Below are 27287 nucleotides of genomic sequence, written 5' to 3'. Positions count from 1 at the left end.
TCATTTTTGTTTCAGTAACGAAGACCAGAGAGGCTTGCAGCCAATGGTCTGTACTGTCTAATGACAGATAAACCTTTGACACTGAAGCCCTGGTGGTGATCGAAAAAAATATCAGCTGGTCCACACTGCCTTAAGGAGACTGTTCTGAAAAGATATGATTGTACCAGGTTATCTAGCAGTAGTTTTGAGTTATACAGTGTCTCTTGTAGCCTAATAATGTAACCAGGTTCAAATTCAATTTTTTAAATCGACCTGGAAACATGGTAGGAAGCTCATCCAACTAATGACAACACTCAGTAACCATTACAAAGGTTCTCTATTAGAGCTGATTGTAAACGAGTGAGATTATAGAGGGATTTTTGACCAATCAAAAGTCAGCCCATGTGTAGTTAATGCTCAATATTAAAGTCATTGGCCCTCTCATTTGGCCTAACATGAGGAAAAGTTGAGTCTCTCATTAGCAGCATGATCAATTGTTAAAATCAAAAGGAAAAAATCAACATAGGCTTTTTTAAAGAGGCAATCATGGCTTAAGTCACTTTCACTTTGAAGTACCTCTGAGTTTGAAGAGAAAAGAGGGGTCAATGGAGCCGTCCTTTCCATGGACCATGCTGATTTTTAATCCACCTGTTGAGTCTGGGGCCAGTTCTTTGCTGAAGCAGGTGTCCGTGCCGTCTGCAAGGAGCCCTCGGCTAAATCTCTAACCTGCATGACAAATGTTGATGCTGCTTCCTAATACACTTTGTGTGGCTTTCAGCTGCTTGCCAGAGAAAAGGTTTCTGCTAATATGACTTGAGGGTCTAAAGAATACAGTTAAATGTTTCACTTCTGTCATGTCACATTGGCTTCAAAAGAAGTGAAACTCTTTGGGAGTGTGACTTCACCATGCCAGATGTCACAGGGAGTTTGAATAAAAACCTAAAAAAAAAAAAGAATCTCAAAAGGAACAATCGTCATCCTGCAAATATTGTGAAGGCAGCAACACAGACCTCTTGTTAAGTTTTCATTATGAGGCTTTAGACTGTAGGAAGAAAAGAGACAGATGATTATTGAAATGTAACCATTTATTTCACTCCACTACAAAATTATAGAATCATTTAGCTATGATACAGTCTTCACATATACATTATGTACACTTTAAAGACAAACAGAGGATATGATACAAATTGTTTACAGTGTAAATAGTGCTTTTATATCAGACACATTAAACATACAAGTTCTCACCTTTCCAGGAGTTTTCTTTTAAGATTCTCAAAATTGAACATATAGGGTTGGAAACTGTTCACGTTTATATTTGATGGACTAAATATAATACTGACGTGAAAATGGAGTAAAGTCAGACTAAAGAAGAGTACAGTTTGACTGTTGAACTGAGATAGTAAATATCTAACAAAACTGAGAGCATTTTATTTAACAAGTCTATAACAGAGTTCCTCTTAATAAAAAGTCAGACCCTACAAAAGTCTGCCTACTGGTAACCACTGGTTGTCTTTGATTACATTAACTCTTTCTAAATATATTCATGCCAATGTGGTTTTTCATAACCAGTTGTTCTTAAAATGTAGTGTAAGTGTTTACACTTAGTGTCATTTTGGGGTGCAGAACTTTTCCTCGTTCTACATTTTGTTCATGAAATTCACCAGCCATGCAGCTTCCTCACATATTGTAACCTGTGTTATCTAACGCTCCTGCCTATGGTTTTAAATAAATCATCCAATAAATGTATCAAAAGGAGAAAAACACAGTGCCATGTAAGTGGAAAACCATATTTGTGTACAAAATGTGTGACTTTGAATATCACATTCAGAGAATTTTAACTACTTTAGTCACAACTTTCCATTACATTTAAAAATAAAAACATTTTGGAAAGTCCTGGATTACATTCATCAATCCAACCTGGATGTCATGGCAAGTGTTTGTGAATAATTCCCTGTAAACAACGGCAGTCATCATCTCATGGGACACAAATCTGCAGAGGAACTGAAAGAGGTAGCAACTGCAGTTTTAAAGTACTCACAGACTTTAAAGTAGATTTTAGACTAACAACTAAACAACGGGGACTGCATTTTCAAGAAGGTGAGAAGGGCCTCAATGACACTGACAAGTTTCGCTTGTGTTCTTTAGAATTCATTCACAACAGTATGATGGAGTTATTGGGATTGTGAAGAAAACTGTGACTTTCAGACTCACTTTTCCATCTCCAATCATTCACTGAAGTTATCCGTCAAGTATTGCTTCAAATTTTCATACAAGCTACATCTGTTAAGCAAATTCTTATAATCCAAAAATAAGCTAATATAATAATGTTCTTTTTTGTCTAAATCTATAAAGAGTTGGGGTTACTCACAAAGAGTCATCTTCCGACAGAAAGTTTCCTTAATCCCCCCCAACCCAAATGAACAAACAAAAACAAAAACAAAAACAGAGTGGCATATCCTGCAGAACAAACATTGTGTGGAGATCGTCATAATGGTGGCTGTTCTGTAAGTGAGGGGACATACACTTACTTCTCCTTAAAAGTACCATACCATATGATATATGTGTGTTTTATTTAATAAGATAGGAGGTTTAAGACAAAAACATATAATCTGTTACTATCACTAGTGCTTTACCACATCAAGCACAACCATCTACCTGGGTGTCACTAGTATCCCCAAAGGAAAATTACTCAACAGCAAGCACCGAGCTGTTTGACTGCTGATCATGTGTAAGCGCCTTTGGAAGAAAAAGAAAAGATGACATGAAAAAGGTTTCAGGAAGAATGCAAGCCCCAATTATAAAGTTTACATTTCCATCCATGAAGCCACTTTCCTGCTCTAATCAACCAGCTAAATGTCACATTGTTAGCATGTGCGAGAGTTGAATAATGGTGTTGTAGCTAGTCCAATAGCATTAAAGCACATGCATTGATCACCACAACAGTAAAGCCTGCTTTGTACCCTTTTGTTCAGTAACGACTTATTCCATAGTCTTTACTACCTGGCAACATAAGAAGTGAGGCAATTAAAAGAAGTGCCACACATTAGATAACCTTTTCCCACAATGGTCATTAATAAAACAAACATTTAGGTTTAAAATTGTGTCCAGTGATCGCTGTGTGTACAGCAAAACAGACTGTCATGTTATTACTGTATATATTTGGATGATATGAACTTTATGAAGTGACCCAGTATTAAATAGTTCTATCTAGTCTAGTCTAACATTCAAGTCGCAGGCTGTGCACCAGCTCCTTCCACAAAGGCACTGTTACAGTAAGAGGGAGAAAGACGGGGTAAGGTAAGTGTGCGGAGAAGGAAGGTTTTTTTTTTTTTTAACCTTCAGTCATGGCAGACGTTAGATTGGGAAAAGCAAAAGCTTTTACTTACTCACTTTACCTGACTGATTATGTTTGATATGCATTTGGGTCCATCTTTTACAAAACCCCTAAAAGTGCAGTGTTTTGGTCCCACTAGCTCCAAGAAGAAAATGGAAAGTCTTTCCATCCTTATGAACAAGAAATTGTTCACCCCTAAACCTCCAGTGCATTTAAACCAAAACAAAAATCTAATATCAGAGACCTTGTTCCTCACTTCAGGATTTGGAGGCGAAGTTGATTCCAGTCACCATTTTCTGAATCTTGTCTTCATTCTTTAGTATGTTGGATCTTAAAGCACAAATCTTGTCCTGCTGGTCCTTGATCAACTGCTCCAGCTCTGTTAGTTCTACCTTAAGAGGCTCCACTGCCCTGTCTGTGGCTCTGCAGCAGAAACACACGTACAAAGCACACACTTACAAAACCACAGAAGGGATGATCAATTCCATACAACAGCATAATAAAAGAAAACATGAGAAAATGTCCACAGGGACCTGCAATACAAATACCTTTATAGATATTTAAATGAAACATTCACATAGTCACATCGCAGTTGAACAGGAATATCAAACGTATATGGATATGAACTAGTGCCTTCAATAAAAAATATTAAACAACATATAACTTAAAACATTTTGTTTATGTTCCAAACCCACCTCTGCTCCTGCAGCAAGGCCTGTGCGTGTTCTTTGTTCTCCTTCCGCCAGGTGTTCAGCTCAGCCTGCATGGCGTCCATGTCCTCCTGTATGTAGTCCATGATCTTACCTAAAGGCAGGGTGCTGCGACACACCGTCTGGATGGATGAGCGGAGCCGCTCTATCTCTCGCGTCACCATGTCCCGCTCCTTCTTCTGTGCTGCTTCGGACACCACGTTCTGAAGAAAACAATAGGGGAGATTTGGGGGTTAAAAAAGCTCTAGCCATCACTTTATAAAGAATACAAATAAATATTTAGAAATATATTTGGAGAATTTGGCACAGAAATAGACTTGCATCTTTTCATATAATTTGCTTGATTCAAACTACACATGGTGTCAAACAGCTGTATGAACACACACAACAATCACTTGTGTGTCCCAAGATCAAACCATAATAAACCCTCCTTAGGAATTCTACCTTTGCCAGCAAAGTCTCAAATGGCCAGAACCAGAGCAAGGCTGCATTTAGTGGTTTAGGATTTCAAGGCTAAAAATGTTAGGCAGGAATTCTACCGACCTAGCTGTATATATAAAGATCAAACATGCGGCTGAATTGTGTTGGCCAAAGTAGGGGGACTGGTTGATGAAGGCTCCAGTGTGTGGTTAGAGGGGGGTTAGCATATCCACATTACACTCAGACCCGTGATGGTGAAAAGGAGGGGAAGGTATCAGGGAAGGACCTCCCTTGGCAGGGAGCAAACCCAAGGATGTTTGCTCAGCTGGGCCACGCAAGGCCCCTGAGTGTGTGTAATGCAAAGCACCACACACACACACACACACACACACACACACACAGACACACACACACACACACACACACACACACACACACACACACACACACACACACACACACACACACACACACAGGCACAAGAGCTAAGCAGAGGTTCAGAGAAGCATACAGTTGACACACACAACCCCCACCCGCCTTCTTGCTCTTGTTTATTTTAGTAACAGGCTGTGGCAGTGGGGTTATTTTACTACAGTATTGAGTAACAACTACTACACTTATTCCTCCTTTCAAGTTCAACTCTTAGCCCAATTTATTCTGTTTGGCTGCACAGATGGGAGCACCTGCCTTCACGAGGCAGCGGGGATCATATTTGTGACGGTGTGTAAACCAAATGACAGCTTCCTCTTCAAAACACACAATCTGTCAGAAAGCCTGCTTGTGTAGCCGGCCACATATGCTTGGCACAGCTGGTGCATATAACATTTGCCTTATCGAGACATCTCTGAAAACAAACCAAACAGTGAAGTAATTAGAATTTGAAAAAAGGAAGCTTGACAAGACAAGACCCCACAGCAGAAATGACAACACACATCATTATCCGCCATCATTTCTTTACAGGAAGCAAGTACACATTTTTGACAACTTCCCTTTTTGTTACTTATTTGTGGTGATTTAGGAGTGTGAGGGCAGGAGATGCCTTGGAGCAGCGGTCCCCTGACAAGGTGGGTGGCTTTCCACTGGGCGCTGTGAACCCTGCAGCTAGACAAACACTCTACGGCTCATTCGGCCTGCCTGGCTGTGGTTTGGTCTGCACAGCCCAGACAGGACCCATGGCTTCAGTCTATTTGCCGTCTACTTTGCTACCTCAGCACCCCCCCCCCCCCCCCCCCCTCCTTCTCTGTTGGAAAATAAAAAACCTTGGCGTGAAAACATGACCCTTGGTTCGTGTGCACTCTGTCCGGGAGGATATAAATCACAGCTTTATGGAGGTCTCTGTCGTGGTCTACGAGACCCGTGTGCTCCTAGTTTTCCTTTTTCTCACCCAGATCACAGAGCAATATTTAGACGTGGTGACCAAAGAGGAGGAGGAGGGGAGAGGGGAGAAAGAAAGGGAGGTTTTCCTATTATCTCAAACAATAATGAAAGACTGGGGCGATGGGGAAGACACAGCCTCAGGCTAGTGATCGAAGGGCAGGTGGACTAAAAGACCTACAGTTCCCTGCTGTACTGAGAAGTCTTGATCTGGTAGAATTACATTAATAAAGACCATAATCTTATTTGCACCAGCTTTTTATTTTTGTTGGATAGCAACTACAGTAGAGTTGAAATCTTTCATTTTGACTACAAATTTTCTGCCAGTTCCTTCAATGGGGAGACAACAGGATGAAGTTCTCATTTACTTTTTTCAGACACTGCAGGGCACACCACAATGTTTTATTCATCCAGTCATCTCCTGCCTAATCAACTTAATTAGGAAATGTGTGCAAAATGTGATTTATGGACTGTTTATTAGGATTTTCTGAGGCAAGAGGAAAACATTCTTCAAAGTATCCTCTGACATGAAAAATGGGGTGCATGCAGAGAACCTGTCAGCTGCAGACAAACCTCCAGAGTATCATTAGCTGGGAAAATATTAATTTAGAAACTAGTTCACTAGTTGATGGCAAGAAATTTGCTTCAGCTTCATTCATTACTGTGCAATAATTAGATTTCCTTTGGTCAAAATAGAAGGATTAGAGACAAATACACAAAACTTTGTTAAAACTGCTTCACCCAGAATCAAGATGAATCCAAGTTTAAGCTAAAGTGGTTACCGCAGGTTGTTGCACAGCAAGCCAAACCTTCCGCAACTACAGACCTTTAGTCTGTATGAGCTTCAGTGGTTTCATCATAAAAATGCAAAAACAAAGAAATAGGATTTGGTAGAGGCTGTGTAGATCACTGAAGAACTGTTATAAGATTTCTGACAAGCCTTTCTACTGGCTACTGGTGTCCATTTGAGAACACTGGTGCACTTCCTGATGGTTTTAACAATGTGTCCCTTTCAGAAGATCTGAGAGGTGAGCCAGGAAGTGGAGCATAGGATGAGAATTGGCTCTGAACTTCTATTGCCATTTTTCATAAAAGGCCATTTTAAAGTAAAGTTAGATCATAAAAATAACTCGGAGTCAGTGAGGTGGAGAGAAAAGCCTACGGCCGATGAGGTTACAGGATGTTGTTGTAAGGTCTCTGTTGCCCCTTTGGGAGACAAGTGAGATCACGACCTTGTACTACAGGGGGAACTGGGAGGAAACTTCATAAAAGACCACTGGCTTTGCTTTAGTAGCTGAAAGGAAAAAGCATCTAAAAAATTGGTATTATCCAAAAGTTCTCATAGAGAGGCAAATCTGAAGGGTTTGTTGATATGACTTAAAGTCAAACTGTTGAAAAAAAAGGTTGGGGTGGGGTTTGATAACACATTGTGGGTGCTTTGGGTGGGCACTCTTTGTAAACCTGACCAAATTCCTCCAACAAGTCAATATGACCTCCACAAAAGTGATATGACTAATGGAATGCCACAGGGCCACTTCCTTGTGTTTCTACAAAAAGCGCTGGATGTTTATGAAGACACAGAGGTCTGCAGAGAGGAGTATTTATTTTCTTGACAATTCTGCAGAGAGTATTCTGGCCCTTCTCCTCCGTGACTCTCACTCAACAGCCATCCATTTGTATGCCACGGGGTTTATTTATACATTACAAGCCTTCATCAAGGCTAATTTGATGGGGGTAAAGAAAAGGGGGGAAAAGAGTACACAAAAAATCTTATGAAAACGCAGCTGCTGCAAGGGGCAGATCCTGTCTAAATAAAAAGAGAAGTATCTTGGAATAATATACAATACAGCCGAGGGGTCATGAGGAAGGTCATCCCCATAAATATACGGCAAATTCTTCAGACACACACACTGTGGAGGGACATGGCAAAATACAATCATTGAACAGTTTGAGAATTGCTCTTATTTATATCAGTGCAGCAGAGGGGAAGCTGAGCACTGGTATTAACAATAGCTCAAATGTATTTAGAAATGCTAAAGAACATAAATTAAAATCATGGATAACAGTATTTTAATAAAAACAAACAAAGTTGTACAAAGGCCAGTGTTTTAGAACTGAACATGATTTTGTGTCTTATATCAGGGACGTGTGTGACGCATTCAGACACAATGTTTTGATAAACTTTAGTGTTTTAGAAAATTAATCGCGGCAGCTGAAATTTCAAACCTGTCATACCACATAGAATAAGGAAGCTCAATATTTACATTTTTGACCCTGCGTGTTTTGCCGTGATTACAAGGAGAAAAAAACGAGTCCATTAAGCTGACCTCTCCACCCTTTCATGTCTGGAAGGAAGTCATTATAGTTCTTTATACAGCTGACGAGGCAAGGCCAATAATGATGGGGGGCTGGACTGAACAGGTCCTATGTGCAGGCATACCTGCATTTGAGTTTCCTGTGAAGACCATACAGGATACCCTGAAATGAAGGTTTGAACCCCTTGATAACTGAGAAGGCTGGGTTAAGATAATTACCATTAACTCCACAAGGCTGTGCTCACATTACTGAAAGAGCTCAACTCTTTTGGATGTTTTGCCTGGTGTGTATTTCTATGGAAGGGTTAATGAGTAGACTTTAGGGTTGTTACTATACTAGATTAAACTTTGTTAAGATTCTAGTAAAATTCACATGATATTGATACCCTTTTCGATAACATTAAAAAAAAAACACACAAGTCCTAGGCACCCACTATTTGGTCATTCTTGTTTTAAATTACAAACCGAAAAGTTGCCAATGAGACATTTACACAGTACTCTCTCTCTCTCTCTCTTTCATTCACGGTATCAATCAGTTATTAAGCAACTGAAGTTTATTATAAAGCTTTGGTGCTTTAAATACTATCTATCAGAAAAATAATCGTTTGAAAACATGTTGTATTGAATAGGATCTAAGTTTGTTAAGTTTTGACAACATAAGTAGAGGTAAGTAAAAATGACTTTATACACACACTTCGTTGAATCCCTGTCAAGCAAAATCCTTTTTTTTTTGGTGGCTACACTGACTGAACTTCAGGTGTGAGTTACGAGGGATGATGTCTGAGGCTGCAGTATAGGAGGGGATGGATCAGGGGCCTTTCTGCACGAGTGACAGCCCAAAACAGTTCATCCATCAGAGTCAGGGTGGTCAGCGAGGAAGGGATGCTGGGAGAGCATGCTTCAGTGCAGAGGACCACCCAAAGCAGACAGTGTGCTACCTCACACCATGGAGTACAGACCAAACTGTAAGTTTCACACTGATTCACACTGCAACAAATGATGAAAGACGGCTCTCTCGCTCTCTGTCTGGCCGATAAATAAGCTGACCAAAGGGAATAGATGAGCAATGAGTCACCTTGAAAAAGAAGCCTTATTGTGGCTTAAATAAAGCTTAAATCTTGAAAAAATGTACGCCTGCGTATGTTGTAGTGCTAATAAGGGATTGTTATCAACAAAATAAAACAAGGTTTAAAACCCCTATGAATGACAAGTGGTTTTGCATTTTCTCTTCTCTGTAAGTCCACACAATGAGAAGGAGCAACTAGAACACAACTGAGAAGAGCTAGTACCCGAGATGGCTGAGAACCTTGCACAACTGGTTACAAAAACTGTACACAAAACAGAGACGTGTGTTTTAAAGATAATATAAGCATATCTGAGATAATTGAGTAACCCCAGAAAAACAAGCTCATTTGCTCCAGACATCTTGATGTGCATATCAGTAGTGTGTGGTCTGGTAGAGGCCATACTTTCTTGTCTGGTTATTAGCCTTTTGGCTTCACTGAAGGGGAACATTTTTGTGGTCACAAGGCGGTGCAATTACACCTTTTCCCTCCATTTGTTTATATCTTTCTGTTGATAAGAACCAGCATTGCATTTGGCATTTCACTGTGGTTAACACACTTGAGTTGGGGAGCAGATTTGAAAAAGATATCTGATAGTGGAAGGACTATGGAGAGAAATATGCTGATACTGCCCTCTAGTGGAGATGGAGGAGAACTACTAATATACATACCTGTTCTTTAGATTTTGGGGAGGATGGGGATGATTCATAGTCTTTTTTGGTCTCCAGGATCTTTTTCACAAGGCCACCTACAGGGAGGGAAACAATGAACGGAAATGTGAGGGATTGTTTACTCAAAAATTTAAGGATTAGAAGTATGTGGCTCATCTAAAGGTAAAAAAAAAAAAAAAAAACTGTCACAAATAAATTTGTCATTGTACCGTGTTTGTCTTCACCGTTGATTTCTTGTGCAGGCTCCTGTCACCAAAAAACAGAATATTACAAAACAAGGCTTGTGTTTTCCCAATGGTAATCCTGTAACGGACTGTTACAGCCACTTACCACCTCCATCTCAGGAGCATCTGAAAGTAAAGGAGCTGCCTCCTCCACGACAAATTGCTCATCTTCATCCTCATCATCATCAGACAGCCTCTTTCCGTCTATGATGACTGGTGCGGAGGGCTTGGCACTTGACAGCCTGAAATAAAAGACAATTATCACACAGTTAGCCCAGTGTGTCAGTTATACCTGGTTGAAAAATCTCAGAAGTGATGCATCTCTCCTGCTGGAAGGGGAAATGCTTGTTTTCAGAAAAAAAGAAAACTGTATTCACAAATAAGAAGCTCTCATTCTTTTCAGTGTTAATAACATCAGACTTGTGACGCCAGAAAATATGTGTGATGGAGTCACCTCTCAGCTGGGGTAACATCAGTGGAACTTTCTTGTCTCTTCACTCGAGGAGGGGCTGGGCGAGCACTGCTAGGCCGTGGTATTCTCCTGTTGCAATAGAATTAGGGGATAATGAATATGACTGAAGCAGGCTTGTAAACTAAAATTTTTTTAAAAGCTACATTTTGCATGCATTTTCACATGCTAAGTATTTATTTCTAAACATCTTTCACAAGTCATATGCTTACTCTAAAGCTTTCTGGTTTGGAAATATTTTCTACAGCATAAATAACACTAAAACTGCTGCATAGCCTATCAATTGAACAGAACACTCACGATATTTAAAATGACTTTGACTAAATTGTATGTTCTACATTTACCCAACCGGCTCAGGCCCAGAAGTGAACAATCTTTTCAGAAGCAAAACTAGAATACATGTTAAGTTGTTGAAGTAATGAATGGGAGCTGTGCTTTTCATAGGTTAAAGGAGCAATATGAAACCTCAACACGTAGCATTTAAAATTTGTACTGCAGTCCAAATTCAGAGTCAATGCACACAAGGGTTGCCAAGTCACAGGTACGGAAAGCTTCAGTGTTTAGCCAGGTCTGCATCGGTCTTGAAACCTTTCTGCATTCTGCCAAGGCATTTTAGGTCGGGTAGACTCAAGTATCTGAACCAGTTCAGGGATATCCAATATGGCAATGTGGGGGTTCCTTAAAACCGCTTACCTTCTCTGGTCAAAACAAACACAGACCATACCAAACCGGAATCTAAACTTAGAAGGACATACTGTCTGCGGCATTGTTGTCACAGAATCCAGCCCTTCAATTTAGCATGTTTCCTTAATGCGTGATGATATAGTAAGGTCACTTTATAACCCTTTTCACACATACAGAAATCTCCTGAAAAACTCCGGAGATTTGGCTACCCGGAGGTTCTTTAGGCTATGTGTGAACGCAAACAGCCGCATTTTTCGCGCGGTCTTTACCCGGAGTTTCTCCGGCAAGACCCCTAGTATTTTTTCCGCAGAACATCTGAGTGAGCTGATGTCTGAACGCGCCAGCATATACTCCGGAGATTTCAACTTGAGCCAATAGAAAGAGAATAAAATTGGATTAGTATCCTGTACAGCACCTCAAGCAAGGTGCTTCACAAGTGAAGGTTAAATGTAGCTTGTACAGACCTGGAGGAGATTTCAGAAGAGGGGACTGCGGTGTCTCCATTTTCCAGTGGAACAGGTCTCTGAGCTAACTGGGCATCTCCTTCTGTAAAAGGAAAATAATGGCTTGTTCATAGCTTTGCATATAATTGCAAACAATTATACCAGCCCTTTTTATTGTGGACACTGACAGACTGTTTTAACGAGAACATACCAAAGTATCTTTTTTCATGTTTTCACATCTGTAACAAAGCTACGGCTAGTTCACGACAGTGTTGGGCATATTTGAACAAGGGCACATAAAGTGAGCTATTACCCTGGCCTCCTTTTGATAGCCAATCAATCCAATTTTTGACTTGAGTTTTAAACTGCTGAACTATTAGAACGAACAATCTCTGCTCCTTTCATGTTACACACCTGACCTGATGGGCGGAGTCAGGAGCAGTTGCCATTGTAGGCCTGTAAAGCCCATCACGCCCTGTATGTGATGTAATTCTTGATGAATAAACTTGACAGACTTGCTTTGATGCTCCAACAAAGAATACATTTCCCCTATACATTCCCATATTCATACAGTCGGTTACCCAATTACTCAAAGCTTAACATGTAAAGCTTGAACCAAAAGGAACTCTGACAGTTTGCTGAAGACAAATGTTAATGACAGCATGGACGACGATGATTTGTTTTCTGCATTTCTTTTCAATATTAAGATAGTACTGTGCTTTCTCAGATATCACAACTAAATATGATTTAATTGGTTTATTTGGTTGAGTGCTCAATTTCAACACTTTGCTTATATATTATAGAAGAGAATCAAAACTTTTGTAATTGTATTTTAGAATAAGAAAAATAACTAACTCTCCACATGAAAACTTCTTGTGTGTAAGTTGCAATTCTTTTTAATCGTTTACCCATGTTCTGTAAAAGAAAGATAAGGTAGAGACCACTTGCCTCCTTCACTGTCAGATTCATCTGTTCAGGGCAGACAAAGACAAAGGCATTGTTAGGTTCCCTTCTAAGTGAAATGTGAGTAAGCTAAATGTAACAGATGAACAATTAAACTTGAAGCTTTAAAATAATCAAATATCGGACACATGTCTCCATGTCAGTTCTAGTTATATTTACTTTTTTTGCAATAGTCATTGTGCTGAGTCACAACCCCTAAATTCAACAGTTAGTAATTTTGTTAAACAAGTGAGTGTAAATAGAAAGCCTAAATCTGGACATACTTAAAATCCATTCTGGCTTTAATAAAAGCTCAGCTAGGAACTCAGTAAGTAACGCTTCATATATACTGATGTTTAAAACAGGGTATGAAAGGGAAATCAAGTTGAAGGAAGGATTTACCTTGACTTCCTATTTTGGGTCTCCTTCGCTGCCCTTTGGCTGATGATGGCCGAGGTATTCTAGCTGGACTATCAGACTGTGAGAGGAAGAAAAGACAACAAGATAAGAGATACAAGGTATACTCATTTCCAAACACCAGTGTGCAACCATTCATCCTCATCTATTATATGTATTTGGTAAGCTACAGGCACACTGAGGTATTCTATAGTTCTATTAAGTACTAATAAACAGAGAAAAGTTGAAACACATTGAGGGAAAAATGTAGGTTTACAGTAGGTTAAATAAACTACTACTACTTTTTAATATGTGTGTGAGTGCAATGACTAACTGCATGATGCTATCTTAATTAGCAACAAACATTTGGATTTGGTAACTCAGTCATTTCCAAGGTTAAAAATAGAGTACATCACTTTTTGACATCTGAACACCAAAATTGGTGAACTTCGTTGTTTCACAGCTGACTTAGGGGTCTAATACGTATACTGTTTGCACTCTGTCATCAGTAATTCTTGATACCCGTTGATGTTCAGTATGTATGGGGGCCATTAGGGGCCATTCAGTAGGATAGGTAGAATTGATGTTGTCTATACCAGGAAGTAAGCCTGGGTCTGTGAAAGGTGGCAATGCTATTTAGGTTGGCCACTAAGGGGCCTGGGGTGGGTTACGTAACTTATCAATAAGGTCTTAATAGTGTGAGAAGGGTATAGTGAGATGGGTTTCCTCACTGAGCACTTATCCTTATCAATAGGGCACAAATAACTTGTCTTTTTGTTGTTTTTTTAAAACACAGATTTAGGTCTGCAAAAGTGATGCACACTAAACAGTGAAGCTCCTCATACATACAGGGAAATAAACCATTTCAGCAGTAGTGAACTTATAGAATATATGACCAGTAACCTTCAAGTTACAAATTAATGGCAACATCTTTGAAGAATTTCAAAACAAAGCATTGTTTGCATTGTCCTTTCATTGATAAAGAATCAATGCGGGTGTGTCTTATTTTGAAAAGAAGAGGTGTTAAAGACCAGATCTTTAGACACTGGGTAACTTACCTGGTTCTCAGCTGATTCTACTGGCTGCAGAGGCAAAGAGCACAACATACACACCAGACTTAATGGTCACATCCAAAAGAGATAATCAAAACAAACAAGGCCTCACATGTCTGTTGCACGCTACAGCCCAAATAAGCACTATACTAAGCAGGCAACTATCACTAAGCTGTGGCAGTAGATGCTAAATTCTAACACTAACATGTCTGTCGTAAACATGTAAAATTCTTGACTGAATACCTCTTCAGCTGGTTTAGGTTCCTTTTCAAGAGACGTACAAAATCAGAAGATAAATTACAATTACCGGTACATTCAAAAAATCTTTATTCTTGTTAAATCTTTGTCAAACTTCATGCTCTTTTTTTTTTGGCTGACTTGTAGTTCATGAAACTCTGCCACAATGACTGCAGATAAGATCAAATGGTCCCAATGATACTTAGTATAATGTGAAAATATTCTGCTTAAAGATCACACTCACTGCAGGCACAGGTTTGGCTGTTTTGCTCGGTTCTTCATGGTTGCCTTGATGAGGCTCCTCTGACACTCTCACCTAACCACAAAGACAAAAAACAAAGACGTGTAAATAATGACATCCGTTGCTAACATTGATGATTTGAGTGGGATTAAGTGACAAACCTTGCTATTGCCACTGTCTCCATTTTTGTTTCTCTCTTCCCCATGTTTGTGTTGCTCTCTGTCCTTGCCCTGGTCCTTGTCTCTGTCTCTTCGTTTTTCCTTGTCTCTTTCCCGGTCTCTGTGAGAATCTCTGTCTCTCGTCTTTTCTCTGTCTCTGTCCCTCTCCTTGTCTTTTTCTCTGTCTCGATCCCTCTCTCTGTCTTTCTCCTTTTCCCTGTCTTTGACTCGCCCTTTGTCTTTCTCCTTGTCTCGATCCCTGTCACGGCTCTTCTCTTTGTGCCGATCTTTGGCATGGTGGTCCTGTTCACTGCGGTGGTGCTTGTCAGAGCGTTCTCTGTCTCGATGGCGTTCTTTCTCTCCATCTCTGCGATGGCCCTCCTGTTCTTTGGGCGGGTCTGGGTCCTTTTGGTCCCGACTCCCACTGCGCTCTGTTATCCTTTTTTTATCCTGGAATAGAAAAAAAAACAAAACTTAATTATTCATATTTTTTAACCCAAGCCTGTATCATGTTAGGCTAAATGCCAACACAAACAGAACATTTCACATACTATGAAGGATAATGTGGTCAGTGACACATTTTAAAATCCACATTTCGAGCAGGCTAAGGTCTCTCACCTCTCTATCAAGATGCTGTTCACTTCCCTCTCTATTTTCTTTGTCCTGGGACCTGGAGGTGCTGGCCTTGGTCTTGATGTCCACTTTTTCTCCTGAAAGCACTCGCTTTACTGCATCGTCACTGGATAACTGCAGATCAGATACAGTGGAATCATTCTTCCGACAACTATATCATTATATCATGATGAGATATTTACCCTTGTAGGTGTATTCAACAAGGAGGGTAACACATTGTGCAGAGGCGTTTCCTTTTAACGGATGTCTAAGTTTAAATATGAAGGAAAGCATCTGCTCTTATACATTTTTCTCCAGAATTTCAGCTGCTTAATTGTAGCTGAAATTCCTTTCTTGTGGAGGGGACAACAATTAAAAAAGTCATATTTGCCACTGCTGATAGTTTAGTTTTCTACTGTAGAGACATTATCAGATATATTAAAAGCAGACAGCAAATCATGCATAAAATCTGAGGTTAATTAATTTAAATCCTACATCTTCATAACATGAAATCAAAATACAGTTTAAAGAACAACTATCCCCCAAGCAAAAGCTCATCTGTTTACATTCCTCCTCCAGGGCTCAATTCAAGTATTGCAAAGATCTCCCTGAGGTGATGAGAGTATTTCCTCAAGAGTACAGTATTTGATGTGGAAAAATAACACACTCTTTACTAAAACACTGACAACATGAGGAATAAATTGTCTAGAGACCACTAGAGAACTGCAGTCTTGTTTTTTTTCCAGCTAACCATTACGCCCTTCTTTGTGTTTGTGTGTGTGTGTGTGTGTGCATCATGACATGTTCTAGAGTACAGACCTTGTTGAGACAGCACTTGGCCATGGCCTGCAGCAGCTCGTTGGTTTTCTCAGGCTCATGGCCGGCTACAATGCGGGCTGGCTTTGCTGCTAGAGGCTCGCCACTCACCAGCATCACCACATCTATTGCTTTCTGGAGGAAGACTATCTTTGAATCCTTATCCTAGACCAAAAAAAGAAAATGCTGTTATGACCAGGAGAATTCAGTGGAGAAATAGAACACAGAAGGAAAGGAACCTCAATGGAAGGAAGTTTCTTAAACAATTTAGAATGATTCATTAATAATTCATAATAATTTCAATGAAGAAATCTTTGAAGAAAGCACGTATTACGCAATGCTCTACCAGGCATATTTCTCTCCAACGTGCACTCACTGTGCAACAAACTGGATGAACTTCAACTACTGATGGGAAGAAATCTAGACTTTTCTACACCTGTGTTTTGTGTTTTACAGAGATGTGGCTGTGTGGACTGATGCCGGACTCTGTGCTTCAGCTGACAGGATTCCAACTCTACAGAGCGGATCGAGGCGGACAACTTTACGATAAAGCAAAGGGTGGAAGAATTTGTTTTTATGTCAACAGTGACTGATGTACAGATGTAAACGTGATCCAAAAGCATTGTTCCCCTGAGCTGGAATTTTTTACATCCATCGCAAACCATTTTATTCCCCCCGTGAGTTCGCTTCATTCATTCTGGTCGGTGTTTACATTCCACCGCAGGCCAACGTGCAGGAGGCACAACCTGAGTGACCTGCGCTTAGCCAACAACCTGAATGAGTTCTACTGTCACTTTGAAAGACAATGTGACAGCCCAGAAACATCCTTTATAACGACTCGACTCAACTCCACAACTCACCAACCCCACCACAGCAGGGGCTCAGGACTCTCAACGACTGTCCATCCCAACAGCCCTCTCCCCCCACATCCCAGCGACACCTCTTTCTGTCACTGAAAGAGATGTTAATAAGATCTTCAAGAGACAGAACCCAGCAAAGCTGTCTGAGACATGCTTCCCCAGCTTCACCTGCTGTCTCCTGTCAGCCACAGCAAAGGAAAAAGGCATGCTGCAGCATATCATCCACTCTGCAGAGAGGTTGATTGGCTGCCAACCTGCCATCTCTCCACGACCTGTACACCTCCAGGACCCTGAGGCGTGCAGGTAAGACTATGGCCGACCCCTTTCATCCCGGACACGGACTTTCTGAGACCAGGACAAAAACCTCACGCCACAAAAACAGATTCTTCCCCTCCAAAACACCAAGTCAAATTCCTTGTATGTGCAAATGTACTTGGCAATAAAACCGATTCTGATTGAAAAGAATTTGCTTCAAATAATAAACATGATACAAATCGACCTGATGTTGGCTTTCTGAACATGAAATCTTACAAAACAAGGTTATCTCCTGAACATATAAGGGCCAATAAGTAACATGTTGACTTTACTCGAGTATGAGTGAAGATACAGAAAACCTGGAATTATAACAATGGTTGCCTTTCAAAAATAAATACTAGTTGTTCTTAGATTTTATTTCAGCATGCATGTAAATAAAACAGGCCCTGTTCCAGACACATGATCTGGATAAGGAGTGCTTTTAGTCTATCAGCCAGCTACATCTGAAAAGTCTGCCAACTGTGTTACATAAGCACTTCAAGCTTGTGCAACCAACTGGCCCTTCTGTATAACATCTGATAACAGACTGGCCTTTCTATCGAGTAACATGCCCTTGCACAGGTAGACAATAAAGTACAATAATGAAATACAAAGGGTTTAGCAATATTAAACACAATTATGATTTGGTCACATAAGTATGACAGGGATTGTAGTTTCCATCAGGAGCTTTCATTTGATTGGTTATAGTATTGTTTTTCTTGCTTTCGTTCTGTCTGCCTGTGTCAGTTTAACATAATAAATACATCTTTACTTTAAAGGCGGGACATTCAATTTAAAATACCTCACATTAAAGAATCAAGAAAACTCATTCACAGAATAAAATGTCAGCTTTTCAAAGTAAGTCCATATCATCTAAACGATAGTGTTTGTGTGTTTTAAAAAGCATAGCATTTAATGTAAACAATACACACAATTATTTGGGGGTTGTCCTTTCTACCCAATATGTACCTGCCATTATCAATCAACTTGTCAACCACTCTTACAAGGCCTAGGGCACATGAAGAGACAATATCAATTTCTAAATACAACAAAAATAAATGTCATCTTACGACAGCTTTCATTGTACGGCCTTTATCAGAAGCCTTCCATTTTCTTAACCAGCATTAAATTAGGCTAAGCTCTAAAACAGCAGACTTGAGTTCTGACACCTTGGCAGCCTCTCTGAATCGTGTCCTGCCAGATCCTCTCGCTCAGTGTGTCACACACAGTGTGCGATTACCTCCCCATATATAGACATCCTCAGACCGACCCATGTAACACACAGAGGACCTCACACATAACAAAGGACATAAATTCATATTCTGTAATTAAACAAGCAAGCATATTAGCAAAAGATCCCCACTAATCTAAGGATGGTCTTATCAGTTGTATAGTTGATTTCTGAAGTAACTATATAACAACCTAGCAGTTTAACCTGGTTCACAGTGATGTAGTCTTACCTTAACGTTATCAGACTTCATTTCATTTTCTCCATACAGGCCTTTCATAAAACCAGTGGTCCTGATAACCTGAAAGTGGTAGAAATAAAGGTGTCACACTCATTTGTCTGATTCATTTGCTGTTATATTATATACTGTAAACCACATGTAGGGTGGCTGACCCCAACATTGGCTTTAAATTTGATAACATCCATATCTTAAATCTATCCATGTGGTTTTCTAGAATGCAGCACTGGTGTCTTTTATAATGTACGCTTTAGCAATTGTGTTGATATTTTGGAATCAATTACAGCTGTTGCAGAGCGGCTTTTGAGTCCACATGGAAATCACTGTAATACAGTAATTCACAGTTTAGGTTTGAAACCACTATTGCAGGAAAACAGAAAAAGAAACAGAAAAAAACAGTATTTTAAAAAGATGACTTATAATATAGATGCATAGTTTACGTCTAAGGAAAATGCAGTTTTCTTCTTACTTGTGCAGACAAACACATTGCTATCAAGATAAAAGAGGGAGCGACATGCCAACACGCTTTATCAAATATACATGAACATACAGTGAAATACTAGACTCCTCAACGGGTGGGGAGTGAGAATGAGATCTCACCTCAGTTCAGATAAGTGAAACAGATTTTAATCGTGCTTGACACCTCATGTAAAGGGTTCTGTTGTGTGTAAAAGTTACATGACAAAGAAAGACAATGTAGCTAACAAAAATCTACATGAAGTAGGTTTGAAATGGGTGTAAGTAAGTGTTGTATATTCCCCAATCAATTGGAGATCAACACATTCTATCACACTGTCTAAATCAGGGGTCTCCAACAGGTAACTTGGGAGCTACCGGTAGCTCGCGGGCAGGTTTTCAGTTGCTCGCCTATAGGTTGACTGTCTGTGTTAAAAATAAAAATAAATCTGACTGCAGTAAATGCACCTCTTCCCACTACTCATGTATTTGGCCCAAAAAAATAAGTGTAAAGTACTAATGTTTTATTGGACATTGATGTGAATTTTCAGTAACATAGCTTACTATGTGGCCACAATAAGAAGCGTAAAATATTCACTTTTTTTTTTATTGGACCTTGATGTGAATTTAAGTTATTGATAAGCACTGGCTTATTGCAATTTCACACATGAACAAACAGTAGCTTAATTCAGCTGATGTGTAATATGTAAATAAATGCAAGCGATTTGATGCAAGTAGCCCTTGGCCACTTCCATTTTTTCAAAGTAGCTCTCAGATGAAGAAAGGTTGGAGACCCCTGGTCTAAATAATACTGTGACCAAATGGTACAGATTATCCCTTCTTTTTTTTGTAAAAGAATAAGAAGGAAAACAAAAGTGCTTATAATTAAGAGTAGTTGAAGACATGACCTATAAGAGAGACAGCTGCTTTGGCTAAGCTGTAAAACAACAGACTTGAGTTCTGATACCATTTCACTAGTTTCCCCAAAGATCAACCCTGGACATACCCATTCAAGCAGCTTTGAACATTACAAACAGAATCAACTGGAAGGATGATTTACATGCTACTGATAGAGATTAAGTATGACGCAACGTGATCCTTATTATGATTATCAAACAGACATGCTGTGATTAACTGGTTTAATCCTTTTTGACTGCTCATTTGGCCCGCACAGGACTCAAAGTCAACTCATCATGGTTAATGTTATCTAAAACTTGACAACATCGGTTTGTTGATTCCGGTGTGGGCTCAGCTCGTGCCTAGCAACCAGACGACGCCGTAGATACGGCTTGTTAACTGGCGGTGATTAGGTTAGCCCAGCTTGTTAATTTAAGGTTTATTTAACTTTTAATTACCAAGCACCGTCAGCAACTTAGTCTATATCTGACAGTTGATATTTACTGGTTTGCTGCTTGACCAACCCTGTAAATATTCACACCAACGAAAGATAATTTTAGTGGTTCGTGAAAATCTAAATTACTGCGAAGTTAACGTGAGCTAGCTAATTTAGCGTAACTTCCTTAGTCCGTGCTAACGCCTGGCTGTTAGCCTGCTAACTAGCTCCCGTGGCTATTTGTCAAGTAACATCGGTCCAGTTGACGTCAACCTTTCATGTATAAGAACCAAAGATGCTCGTAGTGATAAAGGTCAGTTTGCAAACGGTATCCTAACATTAGCACAGCAGTCTCACCTCACTGAAGATGTCGTGTAGGTATCGAAACGGTGGCTTGGTTAGCAGTTTCTCTGTGAGAGGCGGTTTCTTTATCACCTTGCCCAATGTGTCATGGGTCTTTTTTACAACTGCCCCATTCATGGCAGCACTCGACACAGTGCGGTTAACGAGTTCAAACGCAGAAGAGACTGCAAAATCTAACACAGGCAGAGAAAACTCCGCGGCTATGTCGCCTGGTTGCTATGTCAATATTCTGCAATCCCACAGTGCATCATGACTAACGACTGCGCCTGCGCCGAGGGCTTACGGTTGCCAAGCGCTGCTTATGACCATAGCAACAACTAACAATGTGCAAAAAAAAAAGTTGGAGGTCGACAGACAGAGAGACAGACAGACAGACAGACAGGCAGGCAGACATACAGACAGAGAGACAGGCAGGCAGGCAGGCAGACAGACAGACAGGCAGGCAGACAGACATACAGACAGAGAGAGACAGACAGACAGACACAGAGAGAGACAGACAGACAGACAGACAGAGAGACAGACAGACAGACAGAGAGACAGACATACAGACAGAGAGAGACAGACAGACAGACAGACAGACATACAGAGAGAGAGAGACAGACAGACAGACAGACTCAACACAAAGACTACTCTTTCTACACAAATGAATTTGTGTCTGTGAACTTTTCACATTACCCCCCATAGGTGGATTAAATTATTTTTAAAGCCACGCTCTTCTTTAGACCATGTGTGAAACATTGGAGTTCAATAATAACCAGTTTTGCATCAACCAACTAAAAACTAAACAATCTGGATCTCAGTTTTGCTGTGTGTGTCTGTGAGTTATTAGTCTTCTTTATTTATAGCACACCATTTGATATACCTGTTTAGTGAGCTCAGGTGAAGGTAAACCCAAGAGCCAGTAGCCTATAAAAAGGAGTGAGCACATGTGCTTGTAGCTTAATGCTTCCAAGGTAAGACATCTAGCCGTCTCTTCAGTAGGTAGAAATATCCAACCTTAGTTGTTTTTAAAAACATGTAGGCCTAGATGATTAATATGAACATCATGGCTTGATTGAATGGAAATTTTGCATCTAAAGTAACATTTAAGATTACATGTGATCATTTAATCTTCATTATTCACACTTTTGTTTTTTGAAGTTGGATTGAAGGTAAGGCAATGCTTAGTAGTTTATAGGCTATATTTGTGTTCAAATAATATAACTCTGACACATTGCAGCCTTTAGGCTAGTCTACTGTATTTTCATAACAATAATAGGCCTATACTACAGAAGTAGCCTATAGCTTACAAACACATATTTAATATGAATGAAGCCAAATATATGTTAAGATTTGATCTGAGGATGACATTTAAGAATTCTTTCTTAAGTCCTTATTTGACATTTATGTACAGTCATTTCAACCGGCCTTGTCGAGCTTGTGTGGTGAGTCAGACTTGCAGAAAGTAGAAAACGGCAGACATCTGTGATGTGGGCTGTAAGAATACTCTGTGATTGCAGAAGGTTGAAAACATAATTGTTGTTCAAATTAACCTCTCAATGAATTTCCCTCCAACTCCCAACACTGTCATTGCAGGTCTCCCACAGGACAGGACATGATGCTTCGCTGGGTCTTGTTCGCTCTGTTCTTTGGTATCTGTGCCAGTGCCGGAGAACAGAAGAGAAAGACACCAACGCCTCAGTCCTTGTCGAGAGGTGGGTGATCCTGCTTTTGTCAGACATGCATAGCTGAGTTTATACGTCCCAAGAATTCAAAGTCAATTGAATTCACGACTGAGAGATTGAATCTGTGTTACAAAACAAAAAATAAGTCAAGAAAGTTCAGTATTCTTATCTGTCTTGTTCTGCAGGCTGGGGGGATGGTATTACTTGGATAAAAAGTTATGAAGATGGACTGGCAAAGATGGCCAAAAGGTAAGACTGTACACCTTGATAACAGAGTCTTTTATGGCATACCTTATTATTATTTGCAGTCAGTCTGAGAGAGGGATGTATTTCATAATGAAAAGACTTTAAGGATGATGAGGGGAGCTGGAGTGAAAATCAAGAGCCACATCTGTTCTGTTACTTATGGAATACAGCACCATAAATGTCCTATAAAAGCCAAAACATGTATTTTGTCCTTCATTCATCATTTAAAAGCATGCATATCAACCTCAATTTCTCTTGGATAATATTGCACAAGACTCCATTCACACCCATCATTGTGCTTATTGTGTTGAGGAATGTGTTGACTTGTTTCTCTGTGGTTTTACTCTCACAGTCAGAAGCCCCTGATGGTCATCCATCATAAGAAAGGCTGCCCGCACAGTGAAGGTACAGCAGTAACTTCATTTTTCACAGCTGAATAATATTAAATGTAAAACCATAGGCGAGCAAAAACGGCATTGTCCTTTTCACCCAGACTTGGGCTTGGCTTCATAAGGAACACAATGGGTGCATTCCTTGATACCTGCCAAACAGGCTCTGACAAAAAGGTTGGAATTATATTCATAAATCACACAGCTGGTGTCCTGACAGTAAGCTCTATAGAGGTCTCTACTGTGGTTTTCTTAATACATAAACCTTACAGACCACCTACAGGGCAAAATCTGCCTCTCATGTTTGACATTTGTTGTTTTTGAGGAAAACAAACTGAGTATTTTAGAGCTTACCTTGAATGCCAACAAGTGGATCCTGTGATTGTCAAGACAATTCTTGACTCTGATCAAATTCTAATATTTAAGGACAACTTCAATAAGTTTAGTTTTATTGATTTATAACTGATTACTACACTGCGTAATCGCAGCTAAGAACACAACACATGGATTTTCTGTTGGTCCAACCTACAAAACTTGTTCCTAACCTGTACATCAAGTCAAATGCATGGGCCATCATTTTGGATACAACCTTACTACTTGTTTAGGGTTATCTGGAGTAATACTTCATTATTACTTTAACGTTTTCTTTTCCTCTAATTTAAACTAAACATACACATTTCCACAGCTCTGAGGAAGTCTTTTAGCAGCGATAAGTCCATCCAGAAAATGGCCAAACAGGATTTCCTTATGCTCAACGTGGTGGTAAGTACATCCATGTCTACTCAATGTAGAAATGAAGAAGTGCAGAAATGACATATGCTTCAAGGAGGACTTATGTAAACATGTAACCCACTGCATTGAGAAGTTACTGGCTAAAGAGTTCTCACAGTGCAATTAAAATAAACCAAAAATCATTTGGTCAATTAATCCCAATAATGTGACAATTACCAAAGAGGATTGGCATGAAAAAGAAACCATCTGAAAAATACTTTATACATACTCTCATTGTACTAATAATTGAACAATTTCCTCGGTTTTCCTCTTTTACAGGAAGAGACTACGGACACAAATATGGCCCCTGATGGCTATTATGTCCCCAGAATCCTCTTTGTTGGTAAGTTAGATGAAAGTGTTGGAAAAAAAGGACAGAAGACTGTCTATTAGGATTCAACTAAATTTCTCAAAGGGGGACATTTCATGTCTCTGACTTTCTTTTAGCCTTCAGCATCATTCATAAGGAAGACTCCTTATGATCCCAACACTCAGTACGAGCCGGCTGAATATACTCTTTGATCCAGGGACTGATTTTTGCATTCATTCAGAAATACTGTAGTAGCTCTTATTCCTTTTTAGCAGAATATGTTTTCCAGAATCGATCGATTTAATGCTGGTACATACAGTAACATGATCTTAATGAATGTGTAGGAGGTGTTAGTAAGAAAAAGAAACGGTGACTTTGTTTTTCACTCAGTCCTAAATAAGGTCCTAGCTATGTGATTTCTCCCTCACACCTGTTATCTGTTGACAGATCTTCACTTTCTCTCTTTTATTTAGACGTTGAGTTCTTTCTATTCCTGTTTTCTAATTGAATTATACCAATGAGTTGATAATTGCAACAAACTTAATTAAATGCACAAATAATCAGATGCTAATGATCCCTCTCCTCAGCTGATCATGTAACATGTTCTCTGCAGATCCATCAAAAGCTGTGCGTAACGACATTACTGGAAAGTACAGCGAACGCCTCTTCACCTATGACCCAAAAGACATGGGACTTTGTAAGTGACTTTCCTCCCTCTCTTATGACAGTTTGGGGGAGCTAGGAAGTTGGTAGCACCCGTCAGCAGTGTATGGACTGCGTGAATCTTCACTGTTTAACTACTAACTTCCTTGCTCACTATTTTGACAGAGATAGCGAACTGTTTTGTGAAAGTAGTCTGCCAGAGAGTCTAATGGGATTTATGTGGATGTTAGTGGACTTGCGCTGAGGAGGAGGAGGAGGAGGAGGAGGAGGAGGGAGAACTGTGGAGGTGTACACAATGTTTTATTCTCCCCACATCCTTTTGTCTAATTTTGAGACTTAAGTTTTTGTTGTTGGGGCACTTTAAGGAACTGAGGAAAACAATGTTATAACATCTTTGGAAATGATTTGAGCCAAGTGGTAAAAAATTAATCCAATGTGCAAGTGCCAAAAACTAGACATTCCTTGAGTGTCCACTTAAGGCAAGCTCCAAAAGGGGATGTCTTGTACACACCCAATCTTGAAATGTCAATTTTGACAGCATAAATGTACATGTTAACAGACTGGTATAGGACACCATCTGTTCAGGGAGTGATTTCCTTTAGTCACTAATCTGTTTTAATTATATTAGGGACAAGAGTTAATAATAAGGGGTAGGACTGACAGACAGCTTGTTGTACCCGTTCGTCAGGAGGCTTAAAGCCCATCTCAGCTCCAGCTCTGTACCTGTCACTAGGTTGACTGAAAGTTAGTTTGAGACAGCATTTCCAATATGACACCCACCACTGATGGGCTTCAAAAGTTTGCTTCAGAAACCAATGCGTGTGACATCACTGAGACTATGTCCATGTATAAACAGTCTATGATTGTAGAATAACAGATAATATGTCTACATACTAGTGTGGCTGTTTGGCACTGCTAGTGAGTAAAAAAATGTCAGCTTCGACAATTTTTCTTGAGGCCAAAATCTTTGCAAAAATAAACTGGTGGATTTCTCAAAGTTCCCATGAAACGGACCTTCAAAAGCATTTTAATTGGTTGAAAAATTAGTAAACGTCCCTGAGTGCAGGATGAGTCATTAGACATTTGAAAAACACAACAAGAAGAGAAAATATGATTATTTTGATGTACAAATACTCAGATAATTTATTGGAATATAATACACAGATAATGGCAGATATATAAACATTTAACTCAGGAACGCTGGATTAACACCAGGAAAATTTATCTTTCATTCAAGGGAACTTTAACAAAAAAATGCACAAAAGAGAAACATACAAGGCTCCCAGCCAGGTAAATAAGTATAAAGCAAATAAACTCAAAATTAACTTTAAAGAAATACAGCCTCAGCGGAAGCTGCTGCAAGCAAGACGAGGTCTTATCAAACTTGTCAAACGAGGATGTGATTTCAATAAAGAAAACTCTCCTAAAAGGAAAGGAGAGGTGAAGCAACTTCACAACCTTTATCTAAGTTCAGTTGTCTTTTATATCAAGCCCTGAATCTCTTAAAAAGTAGCAGAAGAGGAGCAGGGTTTAGCCAGCATATATAGACTTATCAAGCAGTGTTTGCTTACTGCTCCTTCAGATACTTTTCGCTAGATTTAAGCAGAAGAATACTAAATTGATTTCACATAAGTTTGAAAGGGCATTTTTGCATTTCACAGTGAACCTTTTTGTTGGTAAAGAAAACAGAAAACAGTTCTTCTGATTATCTTATTTTTCTTCCCTCTTTCCACAGTGGCCAAAAACATGAAAAAAGCCAAACTCCTGATGCACAATGAACTCTAAACGGGCTCCACCTGGCAACTGGATTCTATCTATCCTTCAGCAATGCTGGGCTCCATGCTCATTGATCAGCACAGGAATGGAAACATCTTGTTGAGAGCTCAATAAAATAGTTATTAATTAAAAAAAAAGATTAGTGTCCAATTTTTTTTTTACACCATAAAAATCCTGCTGATGGAAACCTTGGGGTATTGGAGATTTTGTGAGCAGGGTGCTAAACTTCATGATTTGTCGTTTTTCAGTGACATTAAGAATACAATACTTTTATGATTTATATATTTAAGAAGCTGACACTGAATTCATTCCTACATTTTTGTTCATAATAAAGGCAATTGGTACCAATATAGTATTAAGAGCTTTTTCTAAATATTTAGCAACCTTTTATAAATAACAGATTTATTTTGAGATGAGAAAAGCTGTTTTTTTCTGCTGTCAGTTTTATTTTTATTATATTTAAGACTGGACTTTTAAAAATGAATAATAATTGATAAAAGTTCAAATTGATGGAGTTGTACTTTGAGAACATTTCTCAGAGTAAATGGTAAATTG

The 27287-nt window shown here is 39.5% G+C and overlaps 2 protein-coding genes across 4 annotated transcripts; one reads left to right on the top strand and one right to left on the bottom strand.

The window, feature by feature from the left end:
• Positions 1–1043: 1043 nt before the first annotated feature.
• On the bottom strand, positions 1044–21165 carry traf3ip1 (TNF receptor-associated factor 3 interacting protein 1). 3 transcript variants are annotated; one of them, XM_061053806.1, is made up of 19 exons: positions 20908–21165; positions 18756–18824; positions 16145–16306; positions 15332–15460; positions 14717–15163; positions 14559–14630; positions 14321–14341; positions 14084–14107; positions 13032–13107; positions 12636–12656; positions 11709–11790; positions 10546–10632; positions 10198–10333; positions 10077–10113; positions 9868–9944; positions 4009–4226; positions 3570–3736; positions 1546–2715; positions 1044–1506 (listed from the first exon to the last, which is right to left on the bottom strand). In XM_061053806.1, the coding sequence occupies exons 1-17, from the start codon at positions 21028–21030 to the stop codon at positions 3571–3573; spliced, it is 1947 nt and encodes a 648-aa protein (XP_060909789.1). In that variant the 5' UTR covers positions 21031–21165; the 3' UTR covers positions 1044–1506; positions 1546–2715; position 3570. The 3 variants fall into 3 exon arrangements, with proteins under 3 accessions (XP_060909789.1, XP_060909790.1, XP_060909791.1); XM_061053807.1 differs by lacking the exon at positions 14321–14341 and having other exon boundaries at positions 1546–3736; XM_061053808.1 differs by lacking the exons at positions 14084–14107; positions 14321–14341 and having other exon boundaries at positions 1546–3736.
• A 602-nt stretch (positions 21166–21767) lies between these two features.
• On the top strand, positions 21768–26869 carry agr1 (anterior gradient 1). The gene is made up of 8 exons (XM_061053805.1): positions 21768–21866; positions 22489–22607; positions 22763–22826; positions 23176–23228; positions 23898–23974; positions 24263–24326; positions 24907–24990; positions 26692–26869. The coding sequence occupies exons 1-8, from the start codon at positions 21856–21858 to the stop codon at positions 26739–26741; spliced, it is 522 nt and encodes a 173-aa protein (XP_060909788.1). The 5' UTR covers positions 21768–21855; the 3' UTR covers positions 26742–26869.
• The last annotated feature ends 418 nt before the right edge of the window (positions 26870–27287 follow it).

This window comes from Labrus mixtus, chromosome 13 (genome assembly GCF_963584025.1).
Source record: "Labrus mixtus chromosome 13, fLabMix1.1, whole genome shotgun sequence".
NCBI lineage: Eukaryota > Metazoa > Chordata > Actinopteri > Labriformes > Labridae > Labrus > Labrus mixtus.
The sequence above is the reverse complement of the archived record's forward strand: the minus strand, read 5'-3'. Positions and strand labels throughout refer to the sequence as shown.